The 21,600-nt window shown below is 44.9% G+C and overlaps 1 protein-coding gene across 1 annotated transcript in view; it reads right to left on the bottom strand.

The window, feature by feature from the left end:
- LOC142488407 (uncharacterized) overlaps positions 1-21,600 on the bottom strand; it is a 64,186-nt gene that overhangs the window by 37,362 nt on the left and 5,224 nt on the right. The window contains exons 2-4 of the mRNA XM_075588901.1: positions 16,721-16,971; positions 15,994-16,107; positions 15,504-15,617 (exon numbers count right to left, since the gene is read on the bottom strand). Coding sequence (XP_075445016.1) covers positions 15,504-15,617; positions 15,994-16,107; positions 16,721-16,971 — 479 coding nt within the window. The remainder of the gene's footprint in view (positions 1-15,503; positions 15,618-15,993; positions 16,108-16,720; positions 16,972-21,600) is intronic.

Genomic DNA, 21,600 nt, shown 5'->3' with positions numbered 1-21,600 from the left:
GTGGTCCTGCCCGAAGGTACTCCCGATTTGGGAGAACATTAGAGCATGGGCACAAAGTATCCTCGATTTAGAGGTCCCCCTGGACCCGTGGCTGTTCCTATTGGGCAGGCGGGCTCAGGGGCTGCCAAAATCAGCACACAAATTGGTGGCACATATGGCCACAGCCACTAGGTGCGAGATCGCAGCATTGTGGATCCAGCAAGATCTACCAGTCATCCTCAAAATCCGAAATAGATTGTGGCAAGTTTGCCAGATGGAACAGTTGACTAGCTGGGTCAACGACTCTGGCCGAAATTTCTTAAAAGTATGGGAGCCTTGGCTTACCCAATCCGACATCCCCGGGGTAGATGCCAGCACAATTTTGCAATAATAAATACAAGTGCGTTCTCTGCTGACGGAGCGGAGCATTATATACAGTAACATAGGCACGCGACAGGTAGGATCCCCTCGATTAGTAAAATCAGAATTAAGAAGAGGAGTCGACAGGCGTCACAAAGAAGAGCGCAATACGGACCGAAAGCAGATCTTCCACCAACGAAGAACAAGGTGGCAGTCCACTCCATCCCCCCCTACCCCCCTCCTTTTCCTTCCTTGTTGTTTTTTCCCTCCGTTGTCAAGTCTTTGGTCTGGTGAGTCAGGTTTGTCTAGTCTTGTGAGTGCATGTTGTAAGTCCCTTGTTGCTTTTGAGTGATTTTACCCTTGAATGTGAGTGAAAAGGGTAAACCTCGGGGGGTTTCAATTTGTTTTACTATGGGATGTGGCATAATGTACTTGTTGTGAAACCCAATAAAAAACGTGAAGTAAAAAAAAAAAAAAGATAAGGAAGGTCGCTACATCATCCTAACGGGTTCCATACATGAGCAACCTATTACTCTAGCAGCCGTGTACGCTCCCTGCGAGCAAGACGAAAAATTCTTTGATACCTTCTTCCAAACCCTGAATACCTGGGCCATATTATTACAAAAAAGACACAACGCACAACGCTCATAGTGCAATTACAAAATTATATTGACATGAACAAATTATTAGGTGAGTATTGTGCGTACATCAGTGCAGTTAAAACAAGCAGTTTCGGGATATGTTACCCAACGCCTCAAGTGACTGGAACAGATGTCCTCACAGGGGTAGAATCGCTGATGGCTCTGTGGCAGGATTTCAGTAGGGCAGATGGAAAGCCTCTGTGTGTCCTTGCTCCCCAGAGCATGAGTCGAACGGGAGCTGCTGGCCCATGCAGTGTTTGTTCAGAGAATGGCTGAACACCAGCTGGGTACTCTCACTCCCCTCAGGGACTGATGAAGAAAACTGCTGTTTTCGAAACGCGTAGGACATTCTTGCCAATAGCTCTACCTTCCAACCAGTACTCTACTGCGCGAGCTGACAGTCTGAACGGCGCCGAAATCGGCGACTCCCCGCGGTGACGTCATCCACCAGGAAGTGTTGCACACGGAGGGGAGTGAGAGTACCCAGCTGGTGTTCAGCCATTCTCTGAACAAACACTGCATGGGCCAGCAGCTCCCGTTCGACTCATGCTCTGGGGAGCAAGGACACACAGAGGCTTTCCATCTGCCCTACTGAAATCCTGCCACAGAGCCATCAGCGATTCTACTGCTGCGGCACAGTTTATTCGAGCATTTGCCCGTTCTGTGCCGCAGCAGTAGCCTGGCGCGCGCCCGAGTGTGACGGGCGCGCGCCGAAGCAGCGGAAGAGCGCCCTCCGATCGGGGCGCTCTCCCTACCGCTGCCGGGTCCGCCGGGTCCCCCGGAACCCCCTGCCGCTGTCCCGCGATCGCGGGACACCAGGGCTCCCTCGGGGAGCCCCTGGACACGCGTGCAGGGGGCGCACGCTCCCGATGACGCGTGACCGCGCGTCTGTGACGCGCGGCACGCCGAGGGGCGGCCACTAGCAAGCCGGGAGATTTCCCAGCTTGCGGTACCGACCACACTTCAATAAAGTGTGTCGGTAGTGTACCCCTGTGAGGACATCTGTTCCAGTCACTTGAGGCGTTGGGTAACATATCCCGAAACTGCTTGTTTTAACTGCACTGATGTACGCACAATACTCACCTAATAATTTGTTCATGTCAATATAATTTTGTAATTGCACTATGAGCGTTGTGCGCTGTGTCTTTTTTGTATTTATCTGTTAGCTCCAGGGGGTTCCTGAGCCCCCCCTTACATCACAGCTGCAGACGCTCTGTTCAAGGTCACGTAATTAATTATTTAATTACTTTATCACTATTTATCACGTTTTATTTATTAGCTGCGCACTTTAACCTCTTGTTCACCATATTATTATTGCAGGGGATTTTAACATAGCCCTTCAGCCAGCACTAGATAGATCCAGCACCCCCAAAGAGAGTAACAAAAAAACGAGAGACTCTCCCTGACCTCAGGCCTCCGGAAGAACCATCTAGCGGATATTTGGAGAGAGTTGCACCCGCTGGAGAGAGATTACACGTTTCACTCCCACCCTCACATCTCATATAGTAGAATCGACTACTTCTTCGTTTCTAGTAGACTGGTCCCGCTGGTCGCCCGTGTGGTAATCCATGATATTTCATGGTCAGACCATGCACCTGTTGAGCTAAGGTATAATCAAATTAAACATGGCAGACTGGGGGCAAACTGGAAACTCAATGAATCCCTCTTAAAAATCCCTGATATATGCGAACACATTGGTAAAGAAATCAACCAATTCTTTGAAATCAACACAGGCTCTGTGGAATCCCAGTTAACTCCATGGGAGGCTCACAAGGCGACCCTCAGAGGCACGTTGATAAGTGTCGCGGCGAGACGCAAGCGGGAAAGGGACGTTAAAATTATCACCCTTCAGTCTAAACTAAGCTCCCTATCTGAGAGCCATACAAAACACCCAGATCCGCAGGTCCTCAAGGATTTGAAAGATACTAAGATTGAATTAAATATGCTTTTGACGTCCAGGGCAGAAAATTTGTTATGTTGGTCCAAGAGGAAATTTTACGAAAAGGCTAACAGACCAGATACGATGCTGGCCCGTCTGCTACGTAACAGACAGACCAACTACAATATCCAAGCGATTAGATTGAAATCAGGTTCCACCTCGGCCAATCCTAAAATCATAGTTAATGAATTTGGTAAATTCTATGAATCTTTATACAACGGTGAGAAAGTGGCACATAGCACAAAAACGAGTAAGTCACTAGGAGATTTCCTAGCAAACTCAAATTTGGCAAAGTTCACTGAGGCGGAAAGAGAGAGCCTAGGGGCGGATTTCACTGGGGAGGAATTAGCCACGGTGATAAAAGAATTGAAACCATCAAAGGCCCCGGATGGCTTCTCGGGGCTGTACTATAAAAAGTTTCGCAAAGTGCTTACCCCAAGGCTGCTCCGAATGTTTAACGCAATATTGGCAGGAGCCCCAATCCCCGGAGAGATGCTCCGAGCGTCTATATCACTAATCCATAAATCAGGCAAAGATCCGCTGGAATGCAAAAGCTATAGACCAATCTCCCTGATTAATACTGACATTAAAATCTACGCCAAACTGCTGGCCAATAGACTAAGTCAGATCCTGCCCAGACTGATACATCCAGATCAAGACGGATTTATTAAAGGTAGACAAGCAGCGGATAATACCCGACGAATCATCGATCTGATAGAATTGACTCACAGTGGAAAATCACAAATTATGATGTTAAGTCTGGATGCCGAAAAAGCGTTCGACAGGATCGACTGGCCGTATTTAAAAGAGACGCTCGGGGCGTTTGGATTTGGGGAAAGGGTGAGTGAAGCGATTCTGGCACTTTACTCAGGCCCTACTGCTAAGGTCATACACCAGGGCTTTCCATCTGCCCAATTCCAAATTAAAAGTGGCACGAGACAGGGGTGCCCGTTATCCCTCCTCCTGTTTGCCCTTTGTATGGAACCCTTAGCAGCTCAGATCCGTGGCTGTCCTGATATAGTTGGGGTAAATATTGACTCGCAATCCCACAAAGCAGCTCTATATGCTGACGACATTCTATTATTACTTTCTCGACCCCTCACGTCTCTGCCAAATCTATTTAATCTGCTAGACAAATTCAGAAAAATATCTGGATTCAAAATCAATCAATCTAAATCGGAACTCTAAACATCAGCCTCCCCACAGAGGTTGAAAAGCTACTAAAGCTAAATTTCAATTTTAATTGGAAACAGAACCAGATTAAATACTTGGGAGACTGAATCTGGCCTTGTAGAATTGATATAAGTGAGTATGTTTGAATTTAAAAAGTTTTTTTTTTTTTCTTCCTCTTAACTCTGTGCTGTTAATTGACCAAATGGAACAAGCTGACTGATTGGGGAGGGGGAGGGTCATGTGAGAGTTGTAGCTGTATATAACAAACACCTCTCCTGCAATCTGCAGGAACTGCAATTGGCATTAGATAGTGAGGCATTTAAAGTGAGGTTTTTAAGTGATAAATACAGTTAGACTACAGTGTGACTGGGGACTGGATCTACTGCACACTCTTTTACTCAAGACAACAAACGGTAAGCTATTCAGTTCACACTATGATCCCATGCTTGCTAACCTGCCTATTTCAACCCCCCACCCCTTTACAACTTATTTACTGCAGTCTCTCCCAAAACTGACTGCACAATACACTGAAACCCTGAACTGACTCTAGCATTGCAATACAGCTAAACATTTGACAAGGAACAGGCACACACCTGCTGTTAGTCTGCTCACACTCACTCTGCTCACAACAGCTCCTTGCAGCACTGCCTACCTCTGGCATCATGAACCTGCTATGTATTTTAACTTTTTCCTTTCTCCTGGCCTCATGGAGATGTTACTCCCTCTATCCACTACAAACTCCTCCATCCTGGCCCACACCCAACATCACCATACACCCTGGACTACTCAAAAGCCTTGCACTATCTACTGAATGTTGGTGGAGAACTCTAAAAACCAGCACACCAACCACTGCTCACTCTAATGGAAAACACCACAAATTTACAACTTGCAAACAACTACCCAAATTTCTACTCATACTATTACTCTCTTTAGCAGGTGATATTGAACCTAACCCAGGTCCTCCCATTTCAGCTCTGTCCCATGCCCCTGAGAATTCCACCTTTAAATTCCAAAAAGGGCTATCTGTCGCCCATATAAACATCCGGAGCCTGCTGCCCAAACTGGACGAACTAAGGGCATGGTGCCTTATGCATAAACCCAAAGCCATTGTTCTTACAGAAACATGGCTATCCCCTAAAACCCCTGATGCAAATATTGCCATTCAGGGATACTCCATTTTTAGGAGAGATAGGTCAAAGAGAGGAGGAGGGGTGTTATTTTATATTGCAGACACCTTACAATTTACACTGTTAAATTGCCCACCAAGTCCACCCTCTTGAAACTCTAGTTGGCAAAATCTGCCTCCCCTTTTCTAAGCCCATCTTGCTTGCTGGCATCTACCGCCCCCCTAAAGCCCCTCTACAATCCTTGACTGATATCACCCAATTTCTTGACTCCATTTCCTCTCTGAATGAGAAGAGTGAGCTGCTAGTTCTAGGGGATTTCAACTTCAATTGGCTTGACCCTAAAAACCACAAAATCCAGATACAACTCAAGTCACTTAACCTATCACAACTCATTTCCCAACCCACACGGATAAACCTGAAATCGCATAACCATTCCTTGCTAGACTGGATTCTCTCCTCAAACCCCAGCAGAATCCAATCCTCTGGCATCCTTCCTGATATTTTCAGTGACCATGCAATAGTGTACTGTGTAAGGAAAATTAAACCGCCCCATTCAAGCCCTAAAGTTCTCCTCACTAAAACATTTAAAAACTTTAACCCACAACAGTTTCTGGATGACCTTACCAACTGCCCATGGCACAGAATCGATTTAATTCCCGACCCCGATTCTGCGCTCGACTATTTCAAATCCGAGTTCTTAAAACTCTGCGATACCCATGCTCCACTACGCAAAAAAAGGGTACGGGGGGGCCCACCTTCCATGGGTTACACCTGACCTTATAGCACTCTACCAGTTCAGGGATGCCTTGTGGAAAAGCTACAAAGTAACTGGCACTACCAAGGATCTCAATCACTACAGATGCATGCGGAACATGTGCACAAGGCAAACAAGGCATGCAAAAGCACAATATTACTCTGACAATCTCCACCAAAATACAACAAACCCAGCTAACTTCTGGAAGGTTATCAACAATATATTCCAGCCTCCTAACCATCAACAACCAAGTAATATCACTAAGGGGGATATTACTCTGACCCCACAGACATTGCAAATGCATTCAATGATTACTTTGTGGGGTGTGCCACTAACTTATTAGCGAAACGCAGCACAAACCCCAAACATGAATCTCATCCTGGGAGTATCCCTACAGTCCCACCCCCTCCCAACACTGCCCACAATTTTCAATTTAGCCCAGTATCTGAAGAGGAGATTACACAAGCGCTCCTCAAACTAAAACTAAGCAGCCAATGTGGACCCGACTTACTACAATCTAGGTTCCTACGACTTGGTGCCCCAGCCATTGCCAAACCAATTGCGTCCATAGTCAACTCTATCCTGTCTGCAGGCCATATCCTAAGACATGGAAAACTGCCAGAGTTGTCCCAATCTTCAAAAGTGGGGACAAAAACACTGTCTCAAACTACAGGCCAATCTCACTTCTCCCAATTCTATCCAAAGTTATGGAAAAATGTGTCCACTCCCAATTAAGCGATTTCTACACCAAGACAAATTTCCCTAGCCAATTCCAGTCTGGGTTTCGTCCCAAACACTCCACCGTAACTACCCTGCTAAAAGTTTGCAATGAAATCCAGTGTGGAATGGAACGGGGACAACTCACTGGTGCAGTATTCCTAGATTTTGCAAAGGCTTTTGACACAGTTGATCATGTTAGCCTGCTTAACAAACTCCAGAGCTCTGGAATAGGGAAACATGCTTTAAACTGGTTTCAGTCCTACCTATCAGGAAGATCCCAACATGTGTCCATCTCAGGCTCTAACTCCAACCCCCTGGATATCACCTGTGGTGTCCCGCAAGGCTCTGTTCTGGGGCCCCTACTCTTCTCAGTGTTCATTAATGATCTTCCCACAGCTTGTAAGGAAGCCTCAATACACATGTATGCAGATGACACAATCCTATATGCACACAGCCATAGCCTCTCTGACCTTCAACACATACTTCAGTCTGACTTTTTGAGACTCGAAAACTGTATTTCCCAAAACAAACTGTTTTTAAACACTGACAAGACTGTAACAATGGTATTTGGGACCAAGACTAAATTTGTAAAGCTTCCAGTGACTGAGCTCCTGATTAGAACCAACGCTAACACCACCCTAACACCTGTCACTAGTTTTAAATACCTGGGCTTATGGTTTGACTCCCACTTAACATTCGGGATGCACATTGATACCCTGACAACCAAGACCTATGCCAAACTAGGGGTACTTTACAGGAACAAATCCTCCCTAAGTCTCCTAGTCAGAAAGCGTATTGCACAGCAGATGCTAATGCCAATTATTGACTATGGAGACATAGTATATGGCTCGGCTCCTCAAACCCACCTTAGCAAACTTGACACCCTCTACAATTCAATTTGTCGTTTTGTTCTCCAATGCAACTACAACACACATCACTGCGAAATGCTCAAAGAACTAGATTGGTCATCACTAGAGTCTAGGCGCAAAGTTCACCTTTCCTGTCTCACACTCAAATACTTTCTGGGCAAGCTACCCAGCTACCTGAACAAGCTCCTCACCCCTACCACATGCAGCACCTATCACCTGAGATCAGACTCCAAAAGACTATTCATGGTCCCAAGGCTCAACAAAGTATCCGGACGTTCCTCCTTCTCCTTCCGTGCACCCCAAAACTGGAACAACCTACCAGAGACTCTCATATCCACCACCAGTTTAAGTTCTTTCAAATCTAAGGCTGTCTCACATTTTAATCTGGTCTGTAACTGTTTCATACGCTCATAATATATATTTTCTTTAACTGTGCACGCAATGTCTTGTATATAATGTATACCTTGTTCATTTATGTAGCTGTACTTGTAACCATGTATTATTTGTCTTACTCTGTGCCCAGGACATACTTGAAAACGAGAGGTAACTCTCAATGTATTACTTCCTGGTAAAATATTTTATAAATAAATAAATATTACTAAGGATGTTAGAGACATTTATAAGGCAAACTACCCCCCCCTATTCAGATCACTAAAAGCTGACATCTCAAAATGGTCCTCCCAGAGAATCTCTTGGATAGGTAGGATACAAAGTATCAAAATGAACCTTCTCCCCCGTATCCTATACCTATTCCAAACACTGCCGGTGCCACTGAGACTGAAAGACCTACTCTCGCTTCAGTCTGATATCTCCAAATTTATATGGGGAGGTAAAAAACCGAGAGTAAACAAATTGACCATGAAAAGACCCTCCACAGCAGGGGGCTTAGCGGTACCTTGTCTGTGGTCCTACTATAAAGCGGCGCAATTAAGCCAAATTGTCCAATGGCATTCCAACCCTGCATTGAAAAGATGGGTGGAAATAAAAAGGGCAAGCTGTGCCCCGATAGAGCTGCAATCCTTGATCTGGCTCCCCAAAAAAGCACATATAGGTGCTGCCAGGCCGCTTTCCTCTGTGACCAACTCGCTGTCAATATGGAACACGTCAAAGCACAATCACTCCCTCACCACCAAAAACTCCCTGATGTCCCCCCTTTGGGGGAACTCCGACTTTGCTCCCGGTCTGCAGTGCAGTAGTACCTCTAGTAAGAAAACGGCCGGCTATACGCGCCTTAGAGACTTGGAGGGTAGTGGCAAAAAAATTAAATCATTTGAGCAAATCAGATCTGAAAAGCATATCCCCCATTCTGAATTTTTTAAGTACCTCCAGGTCCGAGTATTTTATAATAAACTAGCCCCTTATTCAGCGCTAACCAATTTTGAAAAGCTCTGTCTGGCAGAGTCAGACACTTCGGGACTCACATCGCAGCAATACGGAGAAGTGGTGGGTTCTGCTGACCACGGACAGGGACACCCGAGATACAGATCTCAATGGGAATCTGACCTTGGAGAATCCCTAGAAGATGAGGAGTGGAGCGATATCTATCTAGCGGCTGCCAAAAGCTCAATCTGCACCACACTAAAGGAGAATGCATATAAGGTCCTAATGAGATGGTATAACGATAAAGGGATACCGGCGCCTAATGTGTCCAATTAGGTGGATTCCTTGATCCAATGAAGATAGTTCAAATTTCGGAATGATCAGCAAACTGTTGGTTTTGTGATGACCAGATGCCTCATCCGTGGGAATTGGAACATGTAATGAAATAAAAATATATTTAGTGCAACACAGCTATTACATTACACAGACAGGGACTCACAGGACATAGCAACTACACAAACAGGACAAGCAAACAGCACTCAGGACTAACAGCTACAAAGGCAAAGCTATAATTAAAAGTAGTTTAATACTGCTGCGACACACTTTATTCTAACAAATACCCGGTTTGTACCTGGCAGGTTCCTGGAATGTGACACTTTTCACCCGGAACATGCCGTGTTGCGTTTGCTTTCCCAGCCAGGGGTCATGCCCGGCTGATGCGTTAATTTATATTGGTTCAGGATTTAAAAGGTTGCAATGCTTCGCGTGTCCGCCAGATGGCATAAATTCATGAATTGTAATGCAGTATATATATACTGTATATATATATATATTATATATATATATATATATATACTGTATAACAACAACCCCTATAACCCCTAACATACAGTACTGTACACATACAGTACTGTATATGCACATAAATGATACTATGGGCCGGCGGGGGCGAGATGTGTTTGCAGCAGAGAGAGATCCGCTGCTCTCTCTGCGCAAACATCGGCACATTAAAAATTATTTAAAATACATTTTTATTCATAGTGTAGATGTGCAGGGGGTCTCGGGAGCTGAACCGCGTTGGTTTCAGGTCCGGGGACCCCCTGCTCCCCGAGATACAGCCCCATTTATGAGGTGCCGGTATCCCTCTGCGTTTAAAGGTCCCGATCACGTGACCTCGACCTGTAAACCAAGCAGAGGGATACCGGCACCCCCAAAAGGGGCCTGTATCTCGGGGAGCTTTAAGGCCGCCATGATTGATAGACCAATCAAATTGGGGGCGGGAGCTTAAATACCGGGCATCACTGACATAATTTTAACCCCTGAAGAAGTATGGTTACACACACGAAACGCGTAGGGCTATTTTATTCATTGCTGGACATTGCAGGACATTGAGAGAGGAGTATCTGTGCCCATTATCCCCACATTGTGAGAAGCAGCAGAGGAGTTGCGATCGCCGTCCCTTCCATTATTGCCAGAAGGTCCCGCCCGCTTGTGACGCAACGTCCGGTGACATCACTACCGGTCCCGAATCGACACGGGACGCGGAGGAGCACACCAGACACGTTCCTTCCTGGTTTGAGGAACCGAGGCATACGGGAGAGGTCACAGTAAACTGGAAGCCCTGCGGTTCTCTTCATGTGGCAACAGAATCCATCAGCATAGTGTATGCACATTGCTTTTAACTTTCTGCTGTCCTGTGAGTGTCACTCGGGTTTAACCAACCGGATGCTGTTCCTGCTATTGTCCATATTTTTATTCTATGTACTGTAGTTATATTAAACTAATTTTAATTATAGCTTTGCCTTTGTAGCTGTTAGCTGTAAGTCCTGAGTGCTGTTTGCTTGTCCTGTTTGTGTTGTTGCTGTATGTCCTGTGAGTCCCTGTCTGTGTAATGTAATAGCTGTGTTGCACTAAATATATATTTATTTCATTACATGTTCCACTTCCCACGGATTAGGTATCTGGTCATCACAAAACCAACAGTTTGCTGATCATTCCGAAATTTGAACTATCTTCATTGGATCACCCCCCTGCACCTCACCACCTCACCTCAATGCACCTCACCTTACCCCCTGCATCTCACCTCAATGCACCTCAGCCCCCTGCACCTCACCTCAATGCACCTCACCTCACCCCCCTGCACCTCACCTCAATGCACCTCACCTCACCCCCCTGCACCTCACCTCAATACACCTCACCTCAATACACCTCACCTCACCCCCCTGCACCTCACCTCAATGCACCTCACCTCAAATCACCCCCCTGAACATATCCACGTTGGGATCAGGGGGGGAAGCGGCCGCAGAAGAGCTCAGCTGGCTGTGACTTCCCCCTCTGTCCCACGTTGCGAGTGGGGGTGGGGAGGAGGGAGGGAGCAGGGAGGGGGAGCCGGCCCTGTGCATTCGCCCCGGGACAGCGGGGAATCGCCGCCATTTTTTTTAATTTTTGTAAGTTTTTAAAAAAAAAATTTAATCTCATCGCGGGCCGCAGAGAGAGGCCAGGCGGGCCGCATGCGGTCCGCGGGCCGTATGTTGTGCAGGCCTGCTGTACATTACTTCAATAAAAATTACAAGTTACAAAAAAAAAAAAATACTATTCATATCATTTCCCAAGCACGCGGCCTTGGTGTAATATTTGACTCCTCTCTTTCCTTCTCCTCTCTCATTCAAAACAAAGAAAAAAAGGAGCATTGCAGAAAAGAAGAACTGGAGGCAAAAGTAGAAAAAATAAAAAGAGTTATTGAGACACAGCCTAAGTTAAAAGAGAAACCTCTAACGCGTTTCTCGCCATGGGCGCTTTATCAAAGAGTGGTTTCCGGAGTCTAGAGAGTGTCACGTTATAGGCACTCCCCGTCGGAAACACTGCCTACCTGTATCCCAGGTAAAAACGTCCCATGGGAAGAAAATAGTCCGGGGAAAATGTAACCACGGAAAGAAGGCAGTATAACTGTGGGGGAGAAATCAAGCAAAAGGACACAATAAAGAATACAATAACAAAAAACTTAAATAGACTCATAAGGACAATACAAATTAAATGAAAAAGCATCAAATTTATAAGTGGATAGGACGTGGAGAGAATAAAATTATTTTAGATTAATTAAATTAACTATAACACCAAATAATATAATATAATCATGTAATAATAAATATATAATAAAAGTAAACTCAACTACCAAGGCAAAGAACAATTTGAATCTTGATAAGGGGGATATACATAATGAATAAGATGTAAATAAATAAACCACACTGAGAAAATTGCCACAGTAAGGATACAATACTACTCATCAAATGTGACTAGAGAGACACATATGTATCTCAATGATAGAAACAAATGTGTATGAAAAACACACAGTATTATATAACCTGAGAATGGCAAAGGAATAATATAGCTTAGAGAAAATGTTTTAGGTCCCATTCTGTATTAACAGTAGAAAGGTGGGATAAATCCCAAAAAGCGGCGCTCCAGCGAATGAGATACAGCAATGTGATATAAGTTGATAATCAGGGTATGGAGATTATTGTTGCAATAGTGGTAGCATTGGACCCAGTGCATTTGCAGGAGTATAGTCAATAATGATGTCTTATGGTGAGGGACTGTTTAATGCCTATTGGCACCTCACAAGACAATAGAAACTCTTACCTGCTGCACTGCATCGGTCTGTAAGTCCCCTTGAATCCATGTGTAGGGAATTAACAATACTCACTGAATGTGTTGTTTACTCCATAGGTGCGTGCATCACGCAGAATAGATACAGGAAGGCTTGAAATCCAGAGATTTGCAGCGGAGCACAGCTGAAGAATGGGGCCAGCACCAGCAGTTGGAGGGTTAAAAATATATTTATTTAAAGCATAGTTTGACACGGAGGGGAGACAAAACAAACTCTGACGCGTTTCAGGCTATGCAGCCCTTTATCAAAGAGTACTCTTTGATAAAGGGCTGCATTGCCTGAAACGCGTCAGAGTTTGTTTTGTCTCCCCTCCGTGTCAAACTATGCTTTAAATAAATATATTTTTAACCCTCCAACTGCTGGTGCTGGCCCCATTCTTCAGCTGTGCTCCGCTGCAAATCTCTGGATTTCAAGCCTTCCATTCTGTATTAATCCCAAAAGGGGATAGAGTATTAAGTGAGTGGATCCAAAACATCTCACGCTGATTAAGCTGTTTAATTCTATCACCCCTCGTGTAGGAACAGGTATAGATTCAATCCCCTCGTGTAGGAACAGTTATAGATTCAATCCCCTGTGTAGGAACAGGTATAGATTCAATCCACACGTGTAGGAAGAGGTATAGATTCAATCCCCTTGTGTAGGAACAGGTATAGATTCAATCCCCACGTGTAGGAACAGGTATAGATTCAATCGCTGAAAAATCAAAGTGGACAAGTTTCCCAATGTACAGTTTGTAAAATGTTTGGAAACTGGGAGCATCTGATCTAGTTTTTTAATAGAACGAATGTTCTCCATAATTCTGACCTTCACTGGTCTGATTGTCCGCCCAACGAATCCTCGACCACAACCGCAAGTTAAGTAATAAATCACAAAATTACAATTACAATGAATAAAAACTGGAATTGTGTGTGTTTTCTTACTGTGTACAATATCAATAGATTTGATAGGATTGGCATAGCAATAAATACACATTTACCATATTTAAAAAAAAAACATGTATTACATTTGATTCATGAACACAGTCTGACCTGGAGGTAAATAAACTAGGCGAAAGATAGTTTGCCAAGGATTTAGCCTTTCTAAATGCAAATATTGGTCCTTGTTCAATTGGCTCTAAGGTCTTCCTCCAAGGTGAGCACTTCCCAATGTTTCTGGATGATTGAGCGGATTTGATCTATGCCGTGTAATAAACAGCGGATTGGACCCTTCGGGAGTGCCCTGGTCTCCTTGATTTAAACCCCCTGCCTAGAACCAGTCGAACCATAAGACAGTAACTCAGCATGAGTACAGAGTTTGGCATTCATGTAAGCCTCCTCTATTATTTATTTATAAAACATTTTACCAGAAAGTAATGCATTGAGAGTTACCTCTCGTTTTCAGCTATGACCTGGGCATAGAGTTAAGACACTGATATGAGTAAACCGCTGAAGGTTAATGGCCGAGTGCCTCCAACATGTATCTATTGAATCTGCAGTCCCCTACTGGGACAAAATAAAACAGGCAGAACTCTGAGTTACGCACTATACTGCAAACTCTTATTCTTGTGTTTTTTCGAAATAAACCCAAGAAGACTGTGTTGGTAAGAGCCCAGAAAGTCGTCAGCGCTACGCAAGTGTGGCGTTTGTCACTTATAGTGGAGAATGTGGGTCTGCAAATAAATGCGGGGATTTAAAATGGCCGCCCAGCCGAAGTAAAGTACAGACTCTGAGAGTAAAGTTTGTCCCTACTGTGTATGACTACCAGTTCGGCATACAGCATACTAAGGGAAACGTGTGAAAAGTATTGACGCAATAGCACCTCCAGAGGTCAGGGTGAAGAATACACCTGAAAGTGCAAAAATGGAGTAAAAAATGTGTTTAATGTGTCATGTGTCTGACCACACAAAGTGGTGTCCTTTCAGGAATGAGCGTCTGAGTACCCAGTGTGTCCCCGCAGAACAGTATGAGAGGGAGCACGAGAATGTCCAGAAACTGAAGCAAGAGCTAGAGAAGCAGAGACGCTGCTCCATCCCCAACAGTCAGGATGACCAGGAGAAAGAAACCTGGGAAAGGCAAGCTGATGGGACCCTAGCAACGAGATTTGTAGAGACCCTAGACGTAATGAAGGCAGAGTTCCTAAACGTAATGAGGGATGCGTTCATGCACACAGAGCCAGCGCCAGGAAGAGATAGAGGCTCTGAGAGCAGAACTGCGAGATGTACGCAAGGAACAGGATTCTCTCAAAAGTGGACTAAACCTATTGAAAAGGGAGAAAAGCATTCAAATTATTCAGAAGCACTGCAAAGCTCTTATCCAAGGAAGAAGGGAAAGAGAAAATTATCGGCGTATACGCGCCGCAACTATCGTCCTACAGGCTGCCTACAGAGGGATGAAAAACTCGTCAGTTTAATCAGCTCGTTCTCCCTCACCTGCTCTCCTAATTACAGAAACAGGTATTTATGGCAGCTAGCCGTGCTGCTTCATTCTCTCTTCTAGAGCCTGGAGGCTGGGGGCACGCTGCTCCCACGTATCCAGTTCGTGGAGAACGCCCCCACCATCACTTTCACTGTCCGGAAGAATTGCCTGGACTCTTGGGATACTGTCCCCATCTATCAGTTCAGCTATGTCTAAAGAATGGATATTATTGCGTATCTAATGAACCTAAATGAGAGGGTATTGTTTAAGCTGGGGAACCAGGTTTGTTAGGGAAGGGTCCCTTGAATTTGTTTTCCCAAATGTGTTTTATCGCATCTATTGATGGTCAGATACCCATAACTCTGCATTTCCAACCTTTATACGTGTTTGAGAGCCATATTGCACTTCTACCTCTGCTGCATGTGGCTTGCCCCAGAACACCCAGCAGGCCTGGGGACTTCCTATGAGAGGCAATTAACCATGAATAATCACTTAATGTGACCATGCGCCTTGTAACAAGATAACTTCCCTTTGTGCAGACAAAGCCGAAAAGGTACTCACCAGAGACAGGAAATGGAACAGTTTCACTCTTTATTGGGGTCAGGTGTTCCTCTGGGTTTGGCTCTTCTTTCTCCAACTTAATCTCTAAACTCTCCAGTACAACCACTGGGAAACCTGGCAATAAGAAAAGGGAAATCCATCATGTAAAGCTGGGAGTGCGGGCGCTTCTTGTGACATCAGAATACAGAAATACTCCATACTGATTCCAATGGGGGAGGGGTGAAGTGATTGATTTTACTTTGTAAGTAACCCTTTGAGTGCTGAAGAAGTTTTTACCCCCAAATGCTGAAAACATTTTGAAGCTACCAATGTTCAAACCTCAATAACAATAATATTCCCAATATAACCTTAGACAAATGATTTTTTTCATTAGGACAGGTATCTTATAATTGTATGCATGCTTTAATATTATTTCCCAAAATATTGTACACATTTCAGTCCATTTTTAAACATACTGAATACAGATAAGTGAGGATGTAAGGGTACTTACCACAAACAGGAAAAGCATCTATTTCTTCCTTTATTGGGGTCAGATGTTCCTCTGTGTCTGTCTCATCTTTCTCTGATTTAATCTCTAACCTCTCCAGCACAACCACTGGGAAACCTGGCAATAAGAAAAGGGAAACCCATCATGTAAAGCTGGGAGTGGGGGCGCTTCTTGTGATTTTACCTCCTCTGATATTGGTATAATATAATACCTCGTGTAAAGAAATGTATTACAGGCATACCCCGCATTAACGTACATAATGGGTCCAGCGCATGTATGTAAAGCGAAAATGTACTTAAAGTGAAGCACTACCTTTTTTCCACTTATTGATGCATGTACTGTACTGCAATCGTCCTATACATGCATAACTGATGTAAATAATGCATTTGTAACAGGCACTATAGTCTCCCCGCATGCGCACAGCTTCGGTACAGATAGGGAGCCGGTATTACTGTTCAGGACATGCTGACGGGCGCATGCGCGAGCTGCCGTTTGCCTATGGGGCGATATGTCCTCACTCGCGAGTGTACCTAAAGTGAGTGTCCTTAAACCGGGGTATGCCTGTACTAGCCCTTCTGGCAGAACATGACAGAGGTGAATATATATTATCTTCTTACCTGGTGTAAGAAAACAAGATTAGTTTGGGTGTTTGACTCACATAACTGCAAAATAATCAGATATTCCCCCCTTGCAGATTTCAAAGACACCAAAATATCTCCTCTATACTCACTTAACAAGCGTGGATCCATGCTGGCAGAGGGCAGTGCTGCTCTGGGAGGTGCTGGCAGTGGGCAGCGCTGCTCTGGGAGGTGCTGGCAGTGGGCAGTGCCGCTCTGGGAGGTCCTAGCAGTGGGCCGTGCTGCTCTGGAGGTGCTGGCAGTGGGCAGTGCTGCTCTGGGAGGTGCTGGCAGTGGGCAGTGCTGCTCTGGAGGTTCTAACCGGAGGTTACTTAATCTATATGTGTTGGATTTTAGAATGTCCCTATATATAAAACAGAATTGGAATGAACATTTTTTTTTGGACAAATATACAGCATTTAGTATCAGCTCTTTCAAACCTAAATTATTAACCCCAAAGGAGTCAGAGAAGACAGGGGCACCAAAAACACATATGGTCCATCCGCAAACAGGCACTTAATTTCAAACACTGCAAAACTTTAATGGCTCTGGATTGTGTCACAACACAACCATCTAGAAAAGTATAAAGAGAGTCGGAGATTAGCAGCCAAAAGACCAGTAAAGTCCTCATAGTGTAACATAGTAACATACTGTAATGTTCCATAGTATGAATAAAAAGCAGATACAGTACATGAGTGAGACTTTGATAAATGCTCCCGATACTCTCTCAGGTCCAGCAGTTCTGCTCCATACTGACACAGTCTCACTTTCCTATTTCATACGGAGAGAAGTGGGTAATGCAGAGGAACCAGTGCAGTAACTTCCCCTCACCTTACCCCACCATAATAAATTGGGGGTTTTGATCCCTCACACCCTCACACCCTCATTAATTTGTTCCTCGATCACCTCCAGTTTCTCACATTCAGCACATTTGTACCTGGCAGGACATGCTTATATAAAGGAATGCCTGCGGAAACACTGACATTTTACTCACTGATTATTTATTTTCCCCTGGTCTCTCAATGTCAGCACATGACATGAGGGAATAGGCTCTGCCCATCTGAAGGTAGGACACAGACTTCTGACCTGCTCACACCCTTATAAGCCCGTCCTATTATGACGGAATCACTGCTTCCCGACCCAGATAATTTCCGGGAATAGTTATATTCTGATACCGAATCAAAAGCACTATTCTCTGTGTTACAGGTGTGTTACTCTGTGTTGTAGGTGTAGACATACAGTAGATCTGTGGAAAGTATCTACACGTATAATACAAGTATTGCAAACACAATTTAAATCTGTCTATGAGTGGGTTTATTGGCTTTGCATCTCATCCCAGGCTATGTTTAAAAGCTGTGTTTAAAGCAGCCAGCATTGGCTTAAGGGTTTTCCATGTAATAATGGACTTGACAAAAAGGTGGCACTTTGTGCTCATTTGCATGTCATTTCCCAGAATCCCATGCTGCAATATATATATATTTACACTACCGACACACTTTATTGAAGTGTGGTCGGTACCGCAAGCCGGGAAATCTCCCGGCTTGCTAGTGGCCGCCCCTCGGCGTGCCGCGCGTCATAGACGCGCGGTCACGCGTCATCGGGAGCGTGCGCCCGCTGCACGCGTGTCCAGGGGCTCCCCGAGGGAGCCCTGGTGTCCCGCGATCGCGGGACAGCGGCAGGGGGTTCCGGGGGACCCGGCGGACCCGGCAGCGGTAGGGAGAGCGCCCCGATCGGAGGGCGCTCTTCCGCTGCTTCGGCGTGCGCCCGTCACACTCGGGCGCGCGCCAGGCTACTGCTGCGGCACAGAACGGGCAAATGCTCGAATAAACTGTGCCGCAGCAGTATTATTTGGTTTTTTTCCGAAGCAGAGTTATGTGAAATTATATAAACTTGCGTAAGATGGCATTCAAAGTGAGTTAGTACGTACATACCAACAGCAATTCCCTATGCCCTCTGTCTAGGCCTGGGATAGCTCTCCTCTATACACGACTATTACTCTGCATCGTGGGTCAAGAGTTGCTGACGGAGCAGGATTTGGAGGGTGAATACAGCAAAGGTAACAAACACATTGGTTGTATGTTATTTAATTATGTATTTTTTTAGGATGCCCATTAACTGCCAATGTGCTTATCTATGCCACTTTATGGGTATAGATAATCAGTGACAAGCAATGTATATTTAGGCAAATGGTTGTTTAGATTTCATTGTAATGTATTGTATTTTGTGTGTTTTTATTTAGGTTGCCCATTCATTGTCAGTTTGGCAATCTATGCCCATATTCTGGGCATGGCTTATCACAGTCACTGGCTTTACTGTCACATGCTTGTTTTATTTAAACAGAGAGACTGCTCCATCCCTAAAAGTCAGTACGCCCAGAAGAAAGAGGCGTGGAAAATTGAAGCTGCTGCGACGAAAATCGGCAGAGCTGAAAAATATGATGAAGGAGGCATTGATGCAAACTCAGAGCTTCCACCTCTTTCCTGTGCTTGCTCTAAGTGGAAAAATTGCAGGATCAAGCTGAATTTTTAAAAAATAAAATGGAACAAGCTCTGAAGCCATTGGAGGTCAAAGATAGAGATTACAAAACTAAGGCCGCGCTTATAGAGCCGGCGACGTCGCCCGAAAACAAAATGCATTGCCGCCGGCACGTGCCCTTATAGTAAACGCGCCGTCGCGAAAACTGGTAGTCAGCAAATTTTGATTTTTCAAGGGCTGTCACCTCATGTGACGGCCCTTGAACCAATCAAATTCCCGGAAACCCGCACCGCTGCTGTCCAGCAAAATATAACTGACGTCACCCGTCGTGTCGCCATCGATGGCACTATAAGCGCGGCCTAAGAGACACTTGGGGGACTCACCACTTGGACGTCACCAGGGATGGAAGCCAGGAATCGAGGGAGCTCCTGGGACCCTCACAAGAATAATAATAATAAATAATAATACAATTTTTCCACAACAAAAAAGGCACAAGAAGCATCACAAAACCCCAGAACCAAACCAAGATGTCAGTAAAGTATAAAAAATCCACAGCAAAGGAACCTACGTGCTTCTTTGGAGGCTCTCAGCATACAGCCGAAAATGAGGGAGTAGATCGGGGAGCAGATAAAGCATGTGAGCAGGAAGATCAGGCTGGGGACGGCGGCGAGTTCACAAGAGGGTCACTTGCAGAGGGTTCATCAAGGAGCTCTCTAAAAAGATAACACGATCATTTGAAATCGGAAAAGAAGAAATTTGCCGTTTTGAGCCAGCGGACCAGACCTAGAGTCCAAAATTGAGGACTACCTCCAGCTGCAAGCACAAACAGATGCCGAAATTCTGAAACTGATTTCATAGTTCAAACTCCTCAAAGAAGCCCAAGAAAATAGGGAGAGGAGACAGAATGTTAGATTCCGGAATATCCCGGAAACAATCCCTATGGATGGCTGTCACGGTAAACCAGGTCTTACCAACACATTAATACCAGGATTCTGGATTGAGCAGTACAAGGAGGGTAAAATAAATTGTCATTTATTTCCTTTTAAGACAAACACACAATACTTCACAATTACACTCAATAAACACTTACTGGGATGGGGAAACTAAATAAAATGTCCACGGACCGAAACAAAGTCTTTGGGAACCCCTGCAAGTGGGTGCGCAATGTGAGCCGTGCAACAGTCCTTGGCTAGGGGCGCAACTTGCCACTCCTATATCTCCACCAAAAGGAAAGATTTCGTAATGTCTTTACAGGATTCGTTCAGGAATCCTTAGCTCAAACGAATTGTGGAAGAGGGGTATGGACCTTGGTTACGATGTAATTAACCCCTCACACTCCGGAACCGCTGACGCTGTAACTTGGGTGTTCCTTGTTGAATCTTAGATTAATCTCACTGGGATTGCGCTGCAGGCATCTTTATAGGGTTAAGGGTCCTATTCCTAATATATACAGCCAATCCCCTCGTGGGATTAACTTTTCCCACCTATCCCAGACTTGCCAGGAGTTCCTAGAACGGGCAGAAGTTGCTTCCCGGTTTGCTAAGAGCATGCGCTAACCTGACGCCTGAGCTGCTTAGCATACTGGGCCCAACCTCTTACCTGGCGACAGCAAGTCTGGGGTTTAGCTACCAAGTGTGAAGTGCCCATACTTCGCACCAGTATCCGATACTTGGGAAACACATAGGGCCTCTGAGGCTTTTCCACTCCGGACTTCTCTAGACACTGGGGCACCAACCTAGCAGGGTGCCCTTTGGAGTACGGAGATGAAAAATCCCTCAGCTCATTCATCCATAACATATGGGCATGTTAATGAATTCATTGCCGACCGGCAGGAAAGGGTTCCCACCTTTACATTAAAAACACCATAGGCATACAGTTTATTTTTATATGTATGTTCTATGTGTGCAACAAATATAAAACTTATATGTATGGTCATGTTTTCTTTTAACCTAGCTGCACTCCAAAAATTAGAGTGCTAGCTCATTCCTAGCGCAACTTATCCACTTAATTGAATGTGCTCTGTGATGTGGGTTGCGGTTTGACCTATAATTGGTCTGGGTTACAAGCTGGCATACAAAATATCCGTGCTGACTTTGATCAGTAACCGCAGACACACACCATCAATTTACCCTAAGTGGATAATGAGACCGCTGGATACATTTTGACAAGAAGGCACTTCAAATAGACCGCAAACTACTTATCCAATTGACTTTGCGGTTTAGACGTCTGCGGCTTGGAAAGTGATACCTATTCTTCAAAGCAGCCAATTACTCGCAGGCACGCTTCTTCAATCAGCGCTTGGCACAGCACTAGAAGCTCCCCCTTGTGTCTCAAATACAATTTGTACAGAGCATATAGACATACATATAACTGCAGCTAGCTTTAGAGCTGCAAAACAGGGACAATAAAGATAGTGTAGGGGAAAACATGGTATTAGGGTGATAATACATTTTAACCCCTTCTGTCCCAACACGGTTTAGGATTAACCAACTGGGCATAATACCTTTATTATTGGCCT

Source organism: Ascaphus truei, chromosome 2 (assembly GCF_040206685.1).
Source record: "Ascaphus truei isolate aAscTru1 chromosome 2, aAscTru1.hap1, whole genome shotgun sequence".
NCBI classification, from domain to species: Eukaryota; Metazoa; Chordata; class Amphibia; order Anura; family Ascaphidae; genus Ascaphus; species Ascaphus truei.
This window is presented reverse-complemented; position numbering and strand designations above follow the sequence as displayed.